This window comes from Varanus komodoensis, unplaced genomic scaffold (genome assembly GCF_004798865.1).
Source record: "Varanus komodoensis strain SLA01 unplaced genomic scaffold, ASM479886v1 scaffold2, whole genome shotgun sequence".
Lineage (NCBI taxonomy): Eukaryota > Metazoa > Chordata > Lepidosauria > Squamata > Varanidae > Varanus > Varanus komodoensis.
This window is the reverse complement of record NW_025335568.1, coordinates 59437426-59453986: the sequence shown is the minus strand read 5'-3', so window position 1 is coordinate 59453986 and position 16561 is coordinate 59437426. Positions and strand designations below refer to the sequence as shown.

Below are 16561 nucleotides of genomic sequence, written 5' to 3'. Positions count from 1 at the left end.
ACATCTGGAGGGATTTAGGTTGGATAGGGCTGACTTTGAAAAGACTAGACAAATAGGCAAATACAGAGAATAGTATGGCACAGTTGAACTAGGTCTCAAGAGATTCAGCCATGAAGGTCACTGAGGGACTCCGGGCCAGTCAACACTCTCAGTCTAACCTACTTCACAGGGTTGTTGAGAAGGTAAAATTGAGGGGGGTTATATAAACTGCCTTTGGTTCCCTTCAGGTAAAAGGTGGGATAGATATAAACCTGGCTGGCTGGCTGGCTGGCTGGCTGGCTGGCTGGCTGGCTGGCTGGATAGATAGATAGATAGATAGATAGATAGATAGATAGATAGATAGATAGATAGGAAATATATATGCATTGATAAATAATGGTGTAGATATCAAATTGAGTCATAAATAACATTGCTGTGGAAGACTTCCCCTTATGTCCTGAAGCTGCCCCACCTTGTGCAGGCCAAGATACAGATGGAGAAAGGTGAGCATCTTGGCAAAGGACACGGAGGAAAGGCAGGGCTCGCTGAGTGCCAAATGAGATGCTCATGTTCCATGTGCTCTGGAGGCAGCATTTTCCCTGAAAGCATTTCTTTCTCATGTTACACTAAAAGTGCCCCTTTCTCTTGTCATGGGGTAAAAAAAATAGAAGGAAGATATTTAAGGAATCTGATAGGCATGCATCTCTTATATAGGCTGTATGGTTGGAAAGTGTATGTATTTGCTGGGGCCCACACTACTTGAGGAACCCAGCCAACAGTGCACCAAGCCTAAGACCTTGCAAGACAATTATTTGTTTGTTTGATCGATTGATCAATTGATCAATTGATTTTATTTCTATGCTGCCCCATAACCCAAAGATTTTCTGGGACTAAGTGGCTCAGGAAGTCTTCCTCAGCTGGGTGCCCTATATTGGATTGCAGTAGGGTAGGACTGGGCAAGCTTATCCCCAAGTAGGGCTGGACAAACTCCTGCCTGAAACATGAGAGTATCACTATTGGTCTGTGCGAACAATGCCAGGCTAAATGGGCCAAGGGTCTGTCATAGAATTTGGTACACAAGGGTGTTGCTCCACTGTATGTCATTTCAATTTCCTGGCAGAATTATGTTCCATGCACTACATGAAGAGTATTTAGTTTCTTGCCTTTACCCTAAATAATCTCCAAGTGACTCTAATGCAAATGCCCAAGAGGAAATTGTGCTTTCTTTTGATTTCACAATTGGATGCTGCATTTTTCCTACACTAAAAGAAAACCTATTGAAAGTCCTGGTTAGACACAGAAGCAAAACTGGAGAGTCATAGATCTGTATATCTATTAAAAGCTTTTCTAACCTGTCCACTACAAACGGCTTATAAAAAATCTAAAAAACCAATAAATAACTGTGGTGAGAGGGTGTATTTCAACACATCTGGAGGGTATCACACTGGAAAAGGCTGTCCTAGGGATTTCTAATAGCCACCCAGGAAAAATAATATTTCGCTTTCACCAGGTAACTAATACTGGGCTAAACCCCTCTGAGAATTCTTAATTTCTGCAGCTCCACTTATGCCTACCCAGATTTTATGAGGCTTCACCCAGAAGCTGCTAGATTTCACCCTGGCTCTGCCACTGAACCACCAGGTTCTACACTCAGCCCCTTCTTAGAAGGACAATATTCTTGGAAATCAAATACTGCTTGTCTGGTCACTGACCCAGGTGCTGGGGGGAATCAGGCCATACATTCCCTTTTTTCCTTGACCTATGCTAGCAAGGAAGAGGGAACCCAGCATTTCCTTGCATCTGTGGTGGCAGTGATACATGTCCTGGTAGCAAGTGGATTTGCTTGCTATTTCAGGTGAAGGTAAAATGCAGGAACAGCTAAGGTGTACATACCATAATATCAGCTCCTTTAAATATATTGCTGGGGAGATAGTTGCATTCAGCTGTAAATGCATCACACTCAAGTGCAGTGCAGTCCTCTGCATGTTTACACAAAAGTAAGTGGTAATATATTCAATGAGATTTACTTATTACTTTACTTAACCTTATTTACAGGTTAAGCCTTAAACTCATTTAACAAGTGCAGTCCTTAACAGTGTTGAATGTACATGATTTTTTATGCGCATCCATTTAAAATGTAGTTAAATCCAGTTTAGTGCTCTGTTCATCTATGAATCTCACTGGGTGACATTGGGCAAGTCATAACAGCTCGGGCTATCCAACCTTACAGGATTGTTGTGAGGTTAAAGTGCTACCCTGAGCCCCTTGAGGGAAGTGCAGGATATTAATCAAGCAGAGAAGACATTGGGACAAACTGCGTTCTAATTGTGCTTAAGCATCCTACTTAACATACAGATAAAGCAACAGTGTTTGCAGAAGTATGATAACTTTAAAGTACTGATCTGGCTGCTTCTTTCCACAGAACTGCATGAGCAAGCATCACCTTCTGGCCACCATCCGTCAAATACAGCAATTTCTAAAGGGGCAGGAAACACGATTTACAGAGGGAATACGCATTATGAAACACCGGCTGACAACTCTGCAAAATTCAGTGACTAAAGCTACCCCAAACCCACCAACAGGTAGAACTTCAAAGTGGTGATGATGAGGCAGGGACAGGTAGAAGCCTATTGCTCCTTGTGTTGCTTGGACCTTGAGTTCGTAACTGCAATACCAGTTTTTAGCCACCTGCAATGATGGTGCTGAAAGCACCGCACAGGCGATATTAGTAGCCCCAACCTTTAACATAGGGCTGGGGAAGAGGAGGTCCTCCAGATGTTGCTCAACTGGAACTCTCATCGGCCCAAGTCAGGTTGGTCAATGTTCAGAGATGATGAGAGTGGTAGCTGAGCAAAAACCAGAGGATTACCATTTCCCCGCTCTCAATCTAGCAAGCTATTACACTTGGATCCTATTGTCAAAGTCCTCCACTGGAACTCCTGTGCACTGTAGAATGGAAAGGCCTAAGGGTTGGTTCCAAGGTGGAATGAATTTGGGTACCTATGTTCAAATGGAAATAACCTGAAAAAACACTGCTTCATTGTGTGATGGAGACTTAGGTTACTGTCACTGTGGAGATGTGGCACTAATCTCCATCCCCTGATGTTAATTTATGAATTTATTTATTCAATTTCTATACCGAGTCAAAACTCTCTGGATGGTGAACAATGATAATTGCTGAGTTTTTGCTCGGTTTACTAATGAATAAGTAGCAATTGGAATGAGGAATCATTTGCTTCCCCAACATCAATATATAATGTGCGTGTAACTGATGTTCTGAAAGGATGGGAAGTTAGCAAGAAAACAACAACAACAACAACAAATCATTCATAGCTTTTGGGTTTTTGCAATTCTCTTAATGAAGCCTTACAATGAATGTAATGAAGCCTTACAGTGAATGCGATGAATATTATGATAGAAAGTGTTATCTTTGCTAGGCATTTCTCCCTGGGATACAAGGCCTTGGTGAATCTTGTACCAAGAACATCATCTTCCAGTCATACTGATGGACCACAAACAGCAATGAGAGTGTTTGCATTTTTTTCTCTGTGCATCTGTCCCAAAGCAGAGATCTGCTTTGTCTGCAGTATTCCTCTGTGCTGAGCCACCTCCAAGCATTCTTAACCAACATTCTTCATATGCGTAAGATGATTTGGTGGCTCTCCTGTTTTCTATTTGGTAGAAAGTTTCAGCAGATGCCATTTCTGCTGGTCAGTTTCCTTCTGAAAAGAGGGAACTAGAGAATTATACTGTGTTTTGTAATATTTGTAAATTACAAATTGGGAGTGGAGGTGGGGGAACAGGCAGGCATTTGGAGAGACAGAAGTAGCAGCGTTAACTCCCTGCAAAGCAAACAAAATGGTGCTGGACAGTTCATCCACTAGCCTGAAAACTATTTATCCTCTTCTATGGTTATATTCCAACTTCCAAATTGTTTCTCACCAGCCTCGCCAAAGAGGTAGAGTGGGTTAATGGCTAGCAGCCACAGCCAGCCATGCAGGTCCAAGCAACCTTTTGTAAACATTAATGGAGGGCACTGGGCATCCTTCTGCATTTGGCCCAAATGCCAGTGCTCACTGCTGGAGGAAGAAATTCAAATTGTTCAAGGCTCCATCAAGCCTGTACACAGCCCCACATCACTGGCCAAGTTTGGTACCTCTTCCCCAAAAGGGGAAGGATTCAGTGATGGTTGTTCTAAAATGTCACTAGGGTTGCAAGGGTTTTTGGTTTTTTGCCGCTGTTATTGAGTGTCTTGGTCGCTACTTCCTGCAACCCACAATGGGATTGGTTTTTCAGGTTTGAATGACACAACCCATTGTGGGTTAAAGAACTCCTCAAACAAGCAAACCTGTGGGAAGCAGTCTGGATTTGGACAACACGGCAACATGCTGTGGGTCATTACAAGTAATGGGTTCCAATGTTGTCCAACCCCAGTCTCTATGTTGAAAGGATTGTTATCTCAGAAGAAAGTTGGAGGTTTATGAGAGTGTTTTCAGGATAGACACAGAAAGCCTTCAGGATGGCATTAAAGTTAATTAATGCTGCTGAATGTCCAGTGAAACAGCACATGGTTCAGAGTCAAAGGCATACGAAACCCAATAAGAAACAGCAATACAGTCCAGCAATGTGGTCCTCTAGCTGTGCACAAGACTAGAGGGACCAAGGATCCATTTCAGTGTAAGGCTGCATCCTTTATTCCTCACTACAGTGCTCAAGTAGTCACCACAAGGTCCTAGGAAAAGGCCCAAGTAGATTTGGAAAATTACATATACAGTATAGCATCCAGGGAAATTATTCTAAATTCTTAAATCCTTGTTATGTGCCATAAAGCACAGAAACACATCTCCAGAAACTGAGAAATGTCTTGAAAGTGAGCCATATCATTTCAGAGTGGCTTGTTGTGTTGTCTCTGAACCCCACTTATGCTGGGTTAAGCATGCTGTTGAGTTCAGACAACATGACAAGCCATTCTAAAATGAACATGGCTCACAACCCAGCAGGGCTTATTGTGTGCTGTTAGCCCAGAATGGGCCAATGACTGAATTTGGCAGGAGCATACCCAACATGGCTAAATGGGTAGTTGTTGCAGATAAGATTGGGAAAGATGCTAATACATCTTGTTGCCAGAGGGATGTTGCTTGAGTTGGTCATCAATATCTGCTTTTGAATCCAAGTTGCATCATGGTGTAGAAAGCAAATGATGACTTCAGCATGATGTGAATCAATCATCCATCAACTATCAACAAGTACAAAGACCTTACCATAATAAATCCGACTTAATTTCTTCTGAGAGTGACTAACTAGGTATCTTCTAACCCCTGTCTGACCCAACTCTGCTTGTAGTGTTCTGTTCTAAACTGGATGCCCCACTGAATGGCAAAAAATTTGGCACCAAGAATATGGTGGACCATGAAGTACATTTCACTTGTGATCCTGGATTTCACCTTATCGGTTCCAGTTCTCGGGTGTGCCAGCCAAATGGCAGCTGGTCTGGAGAGATTCCTCAGTGCAAAGGTACTTTGTCCCTTTATTCCCTTGGCCAGAGCATACATGCCTTCCACCCAGTCATTAAACAGGACAGTACATGACATAATTTGTAGAATGCCATCAAAAGAGACATGCTTATGTAAAACCTTATTCCTGATTAATGTGCAAGTTTAGGATCAAACTAGAGATGTTGTTAATTGTATAAATGCATTTAATGTGCATGTTCTTATTATGTGAAAAGCAGTAATGGAGAACAGTCTTGGGAAGCTGGGATCACTGGGGTTAGGAGGAGTACCTCTCAGCTTAGAAAAAGGGTGAGTAAGAAGCCATGATAGAAGTATATAAAATAATGTATGATGTAGAGAACCTGGGGTCATCTACGTCATACATAACTGATGTAGTATGATGTAAATGTTGAACCAATTGGAAACAGTGACTATACTGCTATCAGATTTACTATAACTATAAGTGGAAAATTAACAAAGAAGTCCAACAAGTCACATTTTACTTGAAAAGAAGGGAAGGTATTGGCAAAAAGAAGTTGAATGGGGGAGTCTAGAGGGTTAAATTCCTTCTAAATGCTTAGAGGCTACTGAAAACCTCAATAATAAATGTTCAGCTAGAAAGCATACCCCTACAAGGATCTCTATGGGGACTGGGGTTGGGATGAACCCTAGCAGAATCCATCCCTATAGCATTTGTGGACTTCTGTTCATGCTCATCTGGTCTTGCAAACTGAGTCCTGGAAGCAAGGTTGCACAATCAGCATCCTCCTTGCTGCTGGGTCTGCTTAGTTCAGAAAAAAGGCATGTTAGGGGAGACAAGTCAGAAATGTACAGAATTATGCATGGTGTGGAGAAAGTCGACAGAGAGACCCTTTCTCCCTTTCCCAAAATATTAGAACCCAGTGGAATCATTCCATGAAGCTGATTGGTGGGAGGGTTAGGGCAGATGAAAGGATGTAGATCTTCACTTACGTGCTTCAATTCCATGAGATGTCATGATGGGCACTAGTTTGGTTGGCTGTAAAGGGGATTGGACCTATTCATGGAAAAGGAGGCTATCAGTGGCTAATGGTCCTGATGGCTCTATGCTGCCTCCAGGATCAGAGGCAATATGGTTATGAACACCAGGTGCTGGGTAACATGGGCATGAAAGTGCTTTTGAACTCATGTCCTGCTTATGGGTTTCCCTTGGGCCAGGGTGTGATCCATATGCTGGAACAGAGGGACCCTTGGTCTGATCCAGCATAGCTCTTCTTAAGTTGTTAGGCAAGGTAAGAAATGCTAGACAAACAGAAGGAAGTAATTTGTCACACAATACTTGGCTATGGCTTTGAAAGGGGGTTAGACCGATTCATGGAGGCTAGGGCTAACAATGGCTACTAGTCACGATGACTATACATTACCTCCAGGGTTAGAGGAAACATACCTCTTTGTATCAGCTGTTGTGGGACACAAGCAGGAGGCTGTTGTGATGCTTATGCACTTCTTGTAGGCTTCCCATAGGTATCTGGTTGGCCACTGTGGAAACAGAATGAAGGACTAGATGCGCCTTTGGTCTGCTCCTACATGATCCATCTTATGCTATTAACAGCCACAATCTTAACAAAAATTGCTTTTCTGAAGCCACTCTTTGTACTTCAAGGAAAGTTCCCATTGGAGGTTTCCCAGAAAATGTAAATAGCCAGTTCAGAACTACCCTATTTGTCATATGGTCAAGATGGGCTGATCTAGGTTTAACTTTATAAACTGTGAGGAACACTGGGAAGGGAGCAATGGCTAAGAAATTTGTGACTCTACCCTCAAATACCACTAGGATATGCTTAATAGCATGGAAACAGGATAGGCTGATACAGACAATTGATCTATGAATGGACTTCTCATCCTTCTTTTGTTCTATCTAAAGCAGTAAAGGTGTGGATCTTTATACATGCCAATTGGTGGAGCGATAACTCTAATCCATGTAAATTAAAACAAAATGGTCCTTATCCTTAGAGAGCAATCCCAAGGCCTCCTGACATCCTCCAGGAGGCCACTGGATTCTTCAAAGTCCCAGCCCTGAGATGCTTTAATCTTGGAGTTGGGTCTCAGAAGGCTGCTCTGCCCCTTTGCAGCCAAAATGGAAAGAACTGTGCAAAAGGGCCTCAGAGGGAGGAAAGGGGGGCATGCCACAGGTGCAGAAGGGAGGAAGTTAGGACCATGGAGTTACTCCATGTCCAATCTATGACCCAGCTACCCCCTCCTTGGCACCAAAACTAGATAGCCAAAAATAGCTGTCTAGAGAAATTGCAAGGGCAAAGTGTGGTACTGTGAGTTAAGATTCCTCCCTTTGCACATTCAGAGCCACAGCTCTTTCTTGCAACATGTTCTTTATTAACCAAAACCCTTTCTAGATGCACACACACCCAGAGCATGCACAGAGCAGTTCATTATACCCAACCTAGTATTCACTTCCAGGAATTCTCCTTATCAGCATGTTTGGGCCCCATCCCTTTGAGAGGGGCCCCCTGAAAGTGAGCATGCCTCCTTGCTGCGTGCCAATCCTCTAACTCGGCTGCCCTCCTCTGCCAGTCTGGATCAACATGTCATGGGGTCCATAACCATGCCTACCTCATCTATGTTTGAGAAACTTCCCAGTTCCAAGTGCCCTCTTGATAACTGTACTTCTTGATTATTCCCACCCGGGGACTGTTTGTCTGGCCATGAGATAAGTGTCTCCACCTCCCCCATCTCAGAGAGGTGACAGCCCACATTTCAAGCCCCCACCCGCATGTCTCTTCCTCTGCCTCTGATTCTTCTTCTGGAGACCAGCCAGCAACCTTTGAAAATGTGAGCCCAAAGCAGCCATCTTTCTCACTCCCAACATGTAGCAAAGATCACTGCTGCTGCCTCACTCCTTTGGATGTGTTTATGCTTCAAAGTGCAGAGTCTTGTGTGCATCCACCACAGGGTCACAGGATTACATCCTGCATTGATTAATTTGGACTTTAAAATGCAGCCTTGTATAGATTCCTTAAGAGAAGTATGCCCTGAATATTGTCAGTAATCCTGATTCCTTGTGACTATTATTCATTGTGGTTATAAATCAAATCCTTCAATAGATATTGTAATTACAGATGCCTGCCTGCTTCTGATCGGCATGGCACACAGACAGCAATATTATAATGTGATGATTTGCAAACCTGACTTTCTGCCAATATGTGGCTTATCCAGGTTGGCAAACAAGGAAATTATACATAATTATCCCTATTAAAAATTATTTACTTGGCAGAAGAAGTTCTGTGATTATGAATATGCGCAGTGGCCATGGAATGTTGGCTAAGTGTGTTGGGTCAGGGTGGGGGCAGGAAATGAACAAGAAGAGGGAAGGTGAATGTGTGGTTGGAATGAGGAACAGGGAGCAATCCAGGCTGCAACATTTTGTTGCATTTGTTAGCATTTTGTTGCATGACTCGTTTCCTCTTAAGAGGCTGGTCCTTCCACATCCCTTGCCAACTGATGGAGAATTTTTCATTTCAAGCATTGGACTGAATTAAAATGTATATCTGTTTAACAGTGTATAGAACAATTTCTCTCTCCTCCCCCCACCCCACCCGGCAATACATTTGCGACTATTTTCCTGACTTTAAAAAGAAGTAGTAGTTAACTGGATGCAAACATTCCTGCCTTGGTCTGTGTGTTTTAAATTTTCACACGGTCCTCTTTAGGCCACTTGGAGCATTCAGTCCCTGCACATGGACAGCAGGGTTTGTTTAAGCGAATTCCTACATCATTGTGTGAAATGCTAATGAGCCATTGAGCCCCTGCCTGAGCTTTCCAAGGACAGAGGGCTGCAGTTCACCATTGTGGCTGAGAAGATAGAAGTTTAGTCTCTAAAAGAGATTATGGCATGTGGTATTATCCAAGGAGACTAGAAGCAATTGAGTGACAGGAATAAGGACAGTGATCTGTATGATCTACATAGATTCTCTTTTCTCATTTCTCTCTCTCTCTTTGTCTGCATTCTCTTTCCTAGGACACATATGCAAAGAGTTTAACAGCTGGCTTTTGCACAGGGGAGCCCTTCCACTGTATTTGTTCCCTTTCAAACACCTGAGCAGTGACTATCGCTTGCATTACAACACCTCTTCCCTTTGCCTAGCCCAGGTGTTGCTGAGGTCCAGTGCACATTCTCATCACATCAAGCCAGATGGGAATCTCGGCTTTGTGGAAAGTTCAAGGACATGGGGGGGGGGGCGGGGTGGTTACAACTCCTTGTCTGCTTCCTCAATAACTTCATGGTCTGGTGACCCCTGATTATTTAGAATATTCTATTGATGATGAGCAGGAGAACTTGGCTTTGAGCAGATGCAAAGCAACTGCAACCCACAAAGCATTCACAGCTCTCTTCTAGAAGGAATTCCACCACACTAATTATTTTGACACATAATAAGCTGGGAAGAGGTGGAAGGGGGCCTTAGGTGAATAGGAATTTGGGGGCAGCTTGGCCCAATTCTTGCAAATGAAGGGATTCTGTTGGACTTTGCTTTTTCTCTTCAGAGTTTTTGCTTTCAAGAAATAAAATGTAGACATTTCAAACATGGAAGAAACTGCCTAATCCTTACAGCAGCCATCCATATTTCAAGCATTCTGCTGGTATCTTGTATTTCCTTTGGGCAACATTCCCCTCTCCTTATAGAAATGTCTTCAGATGAGAGTTGGAAAAGGCAGCCATTTGGTAGAGGATGGTGCTTTGGCAGTCTTTCCAATACAAGACTGTCCTCTGTAAAAGACATCCTGTCTGCCTCCCTATTTCCAAGATCAGGAGGAAGGCTGAGGAGGGCAGTGGGAAACTGTGGGCCTTTGGACATGTTTCTCTGTCATTTACATTCATGTGTTGTTAAAGCATTCCTGCAGCAAATGTGATTGCCTGCTTCCGTTTGACACCCAGGACCCAACTGATCTGGAAGCTCAGTCTTCAACACTAGCAGTGGAACAAGGTCTTCTATTACTCCCAAGGGTAGGATACTGTTTTGGGTGAACAGGAGAGACTGTCTATCACCCACAATTCTGGCTTTTACAAGGAGGTAATTGCCAGGAGGCTGCCACAGCTGGCTTGCAGCATCTGCCACCTAAGGCTGTTGTCTCATTCTGCCTACTGATAAGGCCAGCTCTCACCAAGCCCAATAAAGGGACCTCAACATTACTTCACAGCAGGTGACTACCACTCAGGTCTTCTAATGATAGGAAATAATCTTCTTCAGGCAAAATTCTGCAGATTTTCACTGAATAAGTTCTGAAACAGCTTGTGGATGATCTTCCCCCAAGTTCTGATCATAAACTTCTTTATTTCATTCACTTTTTCTTAGATATCAGTGGATGCACAAGTTATCCATGCCAGAATGGGGGATCATGTGTTGATGGAGGTGACCAATACCAATGCATTTGTCCACAGGAATGGACTGGACCCAACTGCCAGTATCAAACACAGACTGGTATGTCATTTGCTGAAGTGTGAAAGTGGGTGGGAGAGGAATATTTAACTCTAAATAGGAGGAAGTAGGAAGAGACCTAGGAATTTTCTAGCAAGTCAGGAAACAGGCAGCATTAAACAATGCAAACATACAAGAGACTAACTCTCATAGCAGCAATCTAAGTTTCAGCAGAACAGATTCATTTATGCCCATTATAAACATGAGGAGGGTTAGTTGAAATTGTTTGGAAAAGATCCTTCCCTCCAAAGCAGCTAACAAAAATTAAAATCCAATAAAATCCAAAACCACATATGAAAAGGGGCTCTTTATTACAACTAATAAAAAAGAGTGATGATAAACTCATCCAGTGTCTGTGGCACTGAGGGCAAAACTACATGTTACACTCAAGATGGACTGATGATTAAAAAAAAAAAGTTCCTTCCCTTTCCTGTTTAACATGTAGAATCACTTACTTCTAATAGGAAACTAGCACAAATTGTGTAAATGGAGAGTGCTTCAGTAGGTGGAGAACAATAAAAAGGATAGACCTTCACTGGAAGTTGATACATGCGGAAATACAATCAATCAATCAATCAATCAATAAAAATTGAAAACTAAGTTTTCTATAAGTCCTAAGAATATGTTCTTGAACATTATGCCAGAGACGTTTTCAAAGAATATGTCAGAATTATTTAAATATATGACAACTGCAGCAAGAATTATAATTGCTTCTAAATGGAAAACACCAGAATGCCCACCAATTGAAGACTGGGAAAATAAGTTGACAGAATATGTAGTAATGGCAAAATTAAGTTATTACATAAACAGAATACCGATTGAAGACTTTCATGACAAATGGAAAGTCTATTGTACCCAGTATAATTAATATGATGTAAAAGGAAGCTCTTTAAAAAGTTGTTGATGATTAATAATTGATTTGAAGGGATTGGAAAAATTGCCGGTATACAGAATAATAATTTCTCTTTTTTTGAGTTTCCATAAAGTATTGAATGACAGAAAGACAGATACCTCTGGTCTCTTTGAAATTTGCAGCCTTGAATGTATTGGTTATACTTATTCAAAATTCCTTGGCAATTTTATTTTACTTTTAATATATATATATATATATACCTTTCCTTTTCTGTATTCCATTTATGTTAAAAAAAATTTTTAATAAAAAGGATAGACCTTCCCCCTACTATCTTGTAGAAACCATGGAATCAGGTGTTTGCAGGTAATTTCTTCTCTCCTTGTCGTTTAGTACCACCAGCATGGACTGTAACAAATGATCCAGCTTTCAGCCGTAAGCCACGCTGTGCCAAATTTGACAGAATGCAGCAATGCAGTTGTGAAGCGGGCTTCCACATGACTGGCACAACAGAAAACCGCATATGTCAGGGTAAAAAACAACCTGAACGATACGTGAGGGCCAACACATTTAACTCCTTCTGCTCCCTGTTAAATGATGACACTCCCAGCTGTGTCTAAGCTGCAAAATATGGCCTGAGCAGTATTTGGTGGTATAGTGGAGCCAGGGTCTGGGGGGACACAGCACCAGCATTTTCTTATTAGCAGGGATGCTGAAGTCCTCTGCCATCCAGGGATTCCTTGTTCTCTCTGACTTTCACCAGCAATTCTTACAGTAGCTGACTGAAAATGAATTTTCTGGGCAGTCATATATTGTTTCCTATTGCAATGCAAAGTATATTTTGGAATGACTTGCTCTTGAATGGGCAATAAGACCCATTAGCTTTATAAAATTCCTGTTCTTAATGGAGATGAAAACTGCTAGAACTGCTTGGTGAATATGGGGAAAAAGTGGGGGGAGGAGGAGGAGGAGGGGCCAACATAGATTCTTTGCAAAAGAAGAAAGCACACACACAGCCTGAATTTTTGGACTCTTCTTGGGGTCACAGCTATTGGGATATTCATGATGAGCATATTGCATCAAAATGTATCTCTGTGCCCCAGTGATGTTAGCTTATATCATCTCATCATTGCATATGGACCTTGAACTTTATGTGAAAAATTTAAGAAGAGCCGTTCCAGATCAGGTCAAAGGTCTACAGCAGCCTTCCTCAACTTTGTACCTTCCAGACACGTTTGGACTGCACACCCAGAATTCCCAGTTAATGACCCTGCTGGATGGGAATTCTGAGCATTGCAATCTAAATGCCTCTGAAGACCACCAGTTTGGAAAAGGCTGGCCTAGAGGGTCCAGCATTCTGGTTTCATGGTGGCCAACCAGATGGCGATGTGCAGTCCAAAGTAGGGCATAGCAGCAAGATCTTTGGCCTGTGGTCTGCCACCTCTGGGAGTAGATTTTGGGTTTCATTAAAGGGTCACAAATTGTTAGTTACTTCATTTGTTGTTATACCATTTTACTGCCAGGGATGAATAGAGGTACTAGTGAGGTTTTCTGCCTTATTGCCAAAATAACTTGGATTGTTTGGGATACTACATACCTTGACTTGACTAAGTCATGCAAAGTAGGCTATGAGAGGATGTTACTATCTGATTCAGCTTGGGCAGCAAGGTGTCTTGGGCTTGCCACTGTACTGAGTTCTGGAATTTAAGCACTGCCTGAAGAAGAAGAATCTTTACAGGGCAATATAAGCTTTTTAAAAACTCCACCAAACTATGGCAGGAATCTCTGCTCCAAGGAGCTTTCTATATCAGTTTCAGCAGTGGTAAAGCTGAGAAAAGAAAGGAAGGAAAAAGAAAGCTGAGCAAATGTAAACAGATTTGAATACATTCATAAAGAAAAGTTGGCTGCATGTTTTATACAAATAAATACAGTGAAGCTATAGCACCTACATTCTATGATACTCCTGTTATGACACTTTTCTGCCTTGAGAGAACGCCTCATTCTACCTTAAGTTAGGGCCAGTCCTGCTAATGTGGCGAGGCCTTTATTTATTTAGCACACTTTAAAAGAGGATTAGAAAAATTGCTATTCATTATCAACTCATGTGAAGCTGAAGTGAGTTCAAGAATTGTTAATCCCACCCAACCTGCTAGTTATGATGAATATATATTGTGTCCAATATCGGAGGCTGCATATCTTCGAATGCCAGTTCCTGAAGAACAGTCAAATTAACAGCATGTTTGCTAGGAAATGAGTACCACTGAGTTCAATAAAGCATGCTCTAAAATCAAGAGACACAGAACTGTAGCTATGAGTCGAAAGCTGAGCAGGCTTCCTTGAAAAGGTGGTTTACAAGAATGAAGAAACAGGAGCCTTAATATTATGGTTATTTATCCCAGGGTTGTCATTTGAAGATAACCAACTCTGTCACACAAATAAGGAATTCCAGAGCATTTTGACACCGCCTTGCAGTTTACCTTGAGTACTTCAGTACTTTGACACCACCTTGAGTACTTCAGGTCACAGTGCTTTCTGAAACTGTGAACTCCATTTGCCAGAGATAACAATGCTGCTGTTATTTATAAGATCTGCTCAGCCTTGGTTCAAATAGAGTTAAGAATCCACCATCTCATCAGAAGTTATTTGTTCTTTTTCATCGCCATAGTGTATCATAGTTTTTCTGTGAATGCACAAATCCATGTGAAGTTGAGTGAGTTCAGGAATTGTTACTGCCCTAGATCAATGATCATAACACAATCAAGACTCATTTAATCTGATAAACATGCAGCTTGAGGTTATAAGAACTTCTGCACTGGAAATTAACAAACTCCATACAATTTTGGTCTGGAAATAATCAGAGCCTACCTGATTATTTTTGCCAGAAATATTATTTTGCCATTGGTCATTGAAAAATAAACCTTGTTTAAACTCACATCTGGACTAAAGTCTTCTCACTAAGCCCATGCCTGGCAGAGTGGCATGAGTATTTTGTCATCAGCTCATGTTAGTGCACCAAGCTCAGTCCTTTAGAGCTGCAGTGATGGGGAAAGGAAGTCAGCAGCTGCAAAAACATTTGGCTTGCCAGCTCAACACAGATCCTTGATGCCATTGACTTGTGTTGGTTCTAGGGATGTAAGAGAATTTAATTTGTGACTAAAATATCCTGCTTGCAGTCCTGAACATGAGTATGTATAAGATCACAATTTTCGGGGAAAAAACTATAAATTCTGGAGCTCACAATAGCATTTGCAACATGTGTGCTTTTTGAAAAATATACATTGAAATCCCACATTTTTCAAACAGGGCACCTTTTCACACTGTAATCAATTTCATTTGCATGCACACATTTGGAAAAGTACTTTTTCTGTTTACTTCTTTTGTTAGAAAAAAATACACACGTGCATTTATAAACCGTGCTCATGAAGCAAAATGAGCATTGCTATGGGAAAAAGAGACACTTGAGGAGTACAAAAAATGTTTGCACATCCTGAGTTGAATGCTTCAGATGTCAACCTGTGGGGGTTGTAAAAGAACTCTCCAAGTTGTCTGACAGAGTCACAATCTATATTCTACAGCAAGAATTCCTGTTCATTACCAGATTTTAAAAGCATAGAAGTGGGACATTGCTAATTTACTTTTTCTTGTTCTTATCATTTCAGGTTTTATGTCTGACCATCATTACTTCACATTCTTCTTAGTTCCTTAGTTTTAGAAGATGTGAAAGGAAGATCTACTACGTGTGCTAATTGGCTTACTTCCTGCTAGGATGCTGCTATTATCAGCAGCTGATTGACAATACAAGCATCCTAACAGTAACTAAGCCAATCAATTTACTTAACTACTGTTTTGTGAAAACCTACTGTTAATAAAGTAATTGTCACTGAAGCTGACCTTCTGCAATTCATTCTGCCCTTACCTCCCTGCCCTTACCTCCTCCCCCTCCCCCACACACACAGCAACCAAGTGCAGATACAGATCCAACTCAGGATAGCATGCCATGCATCTGAGTAAGTGAACTGTAGTCCACGAAAGCTTACACCATAATTAATTTGTTAGTATTTAAGGAGCCACAAGACACCTTTGTCATCCTTCCAAAAAGGGAATACCAAGAACTACATTTTGAATGAAAGCAAGCAGCCCATAGGTTTGGAACAAAAACATGCAGGCAGTTGATATACCTTTAGATGTTATATCCCAGAAAGGGCCCTCCCTCCTCACCCTATGGCTAGCTATGTTATGAAATGATGTAATTGTCCATGCAGGATTATGGGGAAATAACTTCTTTTTCTTCTTCTGCAGATGTGAATGAATGTGAAGTTTACAAGCTCGAGGGAGCCCCTCGCCTCTGTATGCACACCTGCGTCAACATTCCTGGTTCATACCGCTGCTCCTGCCCCAGTGGATACAGGATCTTTGGTGATGGGAAGAGCTGTGAAGGTGAGACATAGCTTTAAATTGCTAAGCATATAACAGATCACATTCTGCACTATCTAAAGAACCATTATACCAGTTTTTATATTTGCAGGCTGAGTTTTATGCCAAAAATGAAGAGTTGACCTACACAGCATTTCTCTACTGAAACTGCAGTCCTATACACAGTTGCCTAAAAGTAAATCCCATTGAATTCAATACATGAATGGTGCTGTTAATCAGCTCCCAGTGCAGTTTACAGAGTAACAAAGAGTAAGACTGTTCCTGTTCTCAAATTTACAATCTAAAAGATGTGACACAAAAAGAAAAACTGATGGGAGAGAAGAGGAAAACAAGCAAAC

The 16561-nt window shown here is 41.7% G+C and overlaps 1 protein-coding gene across 2 annotated transcripts in view; it reads left to right on the top strand.

Annotated features, from left to right (window-relative positions):
- FBLN7 (fibulin 7) overlaps positions 1 to 16561 on the top strand; it is a 32223-nt gene that overhangs the window by 1880 nt on the left and 13782 nt on the right. For both annotated transcript variants that reach the window (XM_044428928.1, XM_044428929.1), the window contains exons 2-6: positions 2402 to 2561; positions 5323 to 5493; positions 10817 to 10942; positions 12183 to 12320; positions 16089 to 16226. In XM_044428928.1, coding sequence (XP_044284863.1) covers positions 2402 to 2561; positions 5323 to 5493; positions 10817 to 10942; positions 12183 to 12320; positions 16089 to 16226 — 733 coding nt within the window. The remainder of the gene's footprint in view (positions 1 to 2401; positions 2562 to 5322; positions 5494 to 10816; positions 10943 to 12182; positions 12321 to 16088; positions 16227 to 16561) is intronic.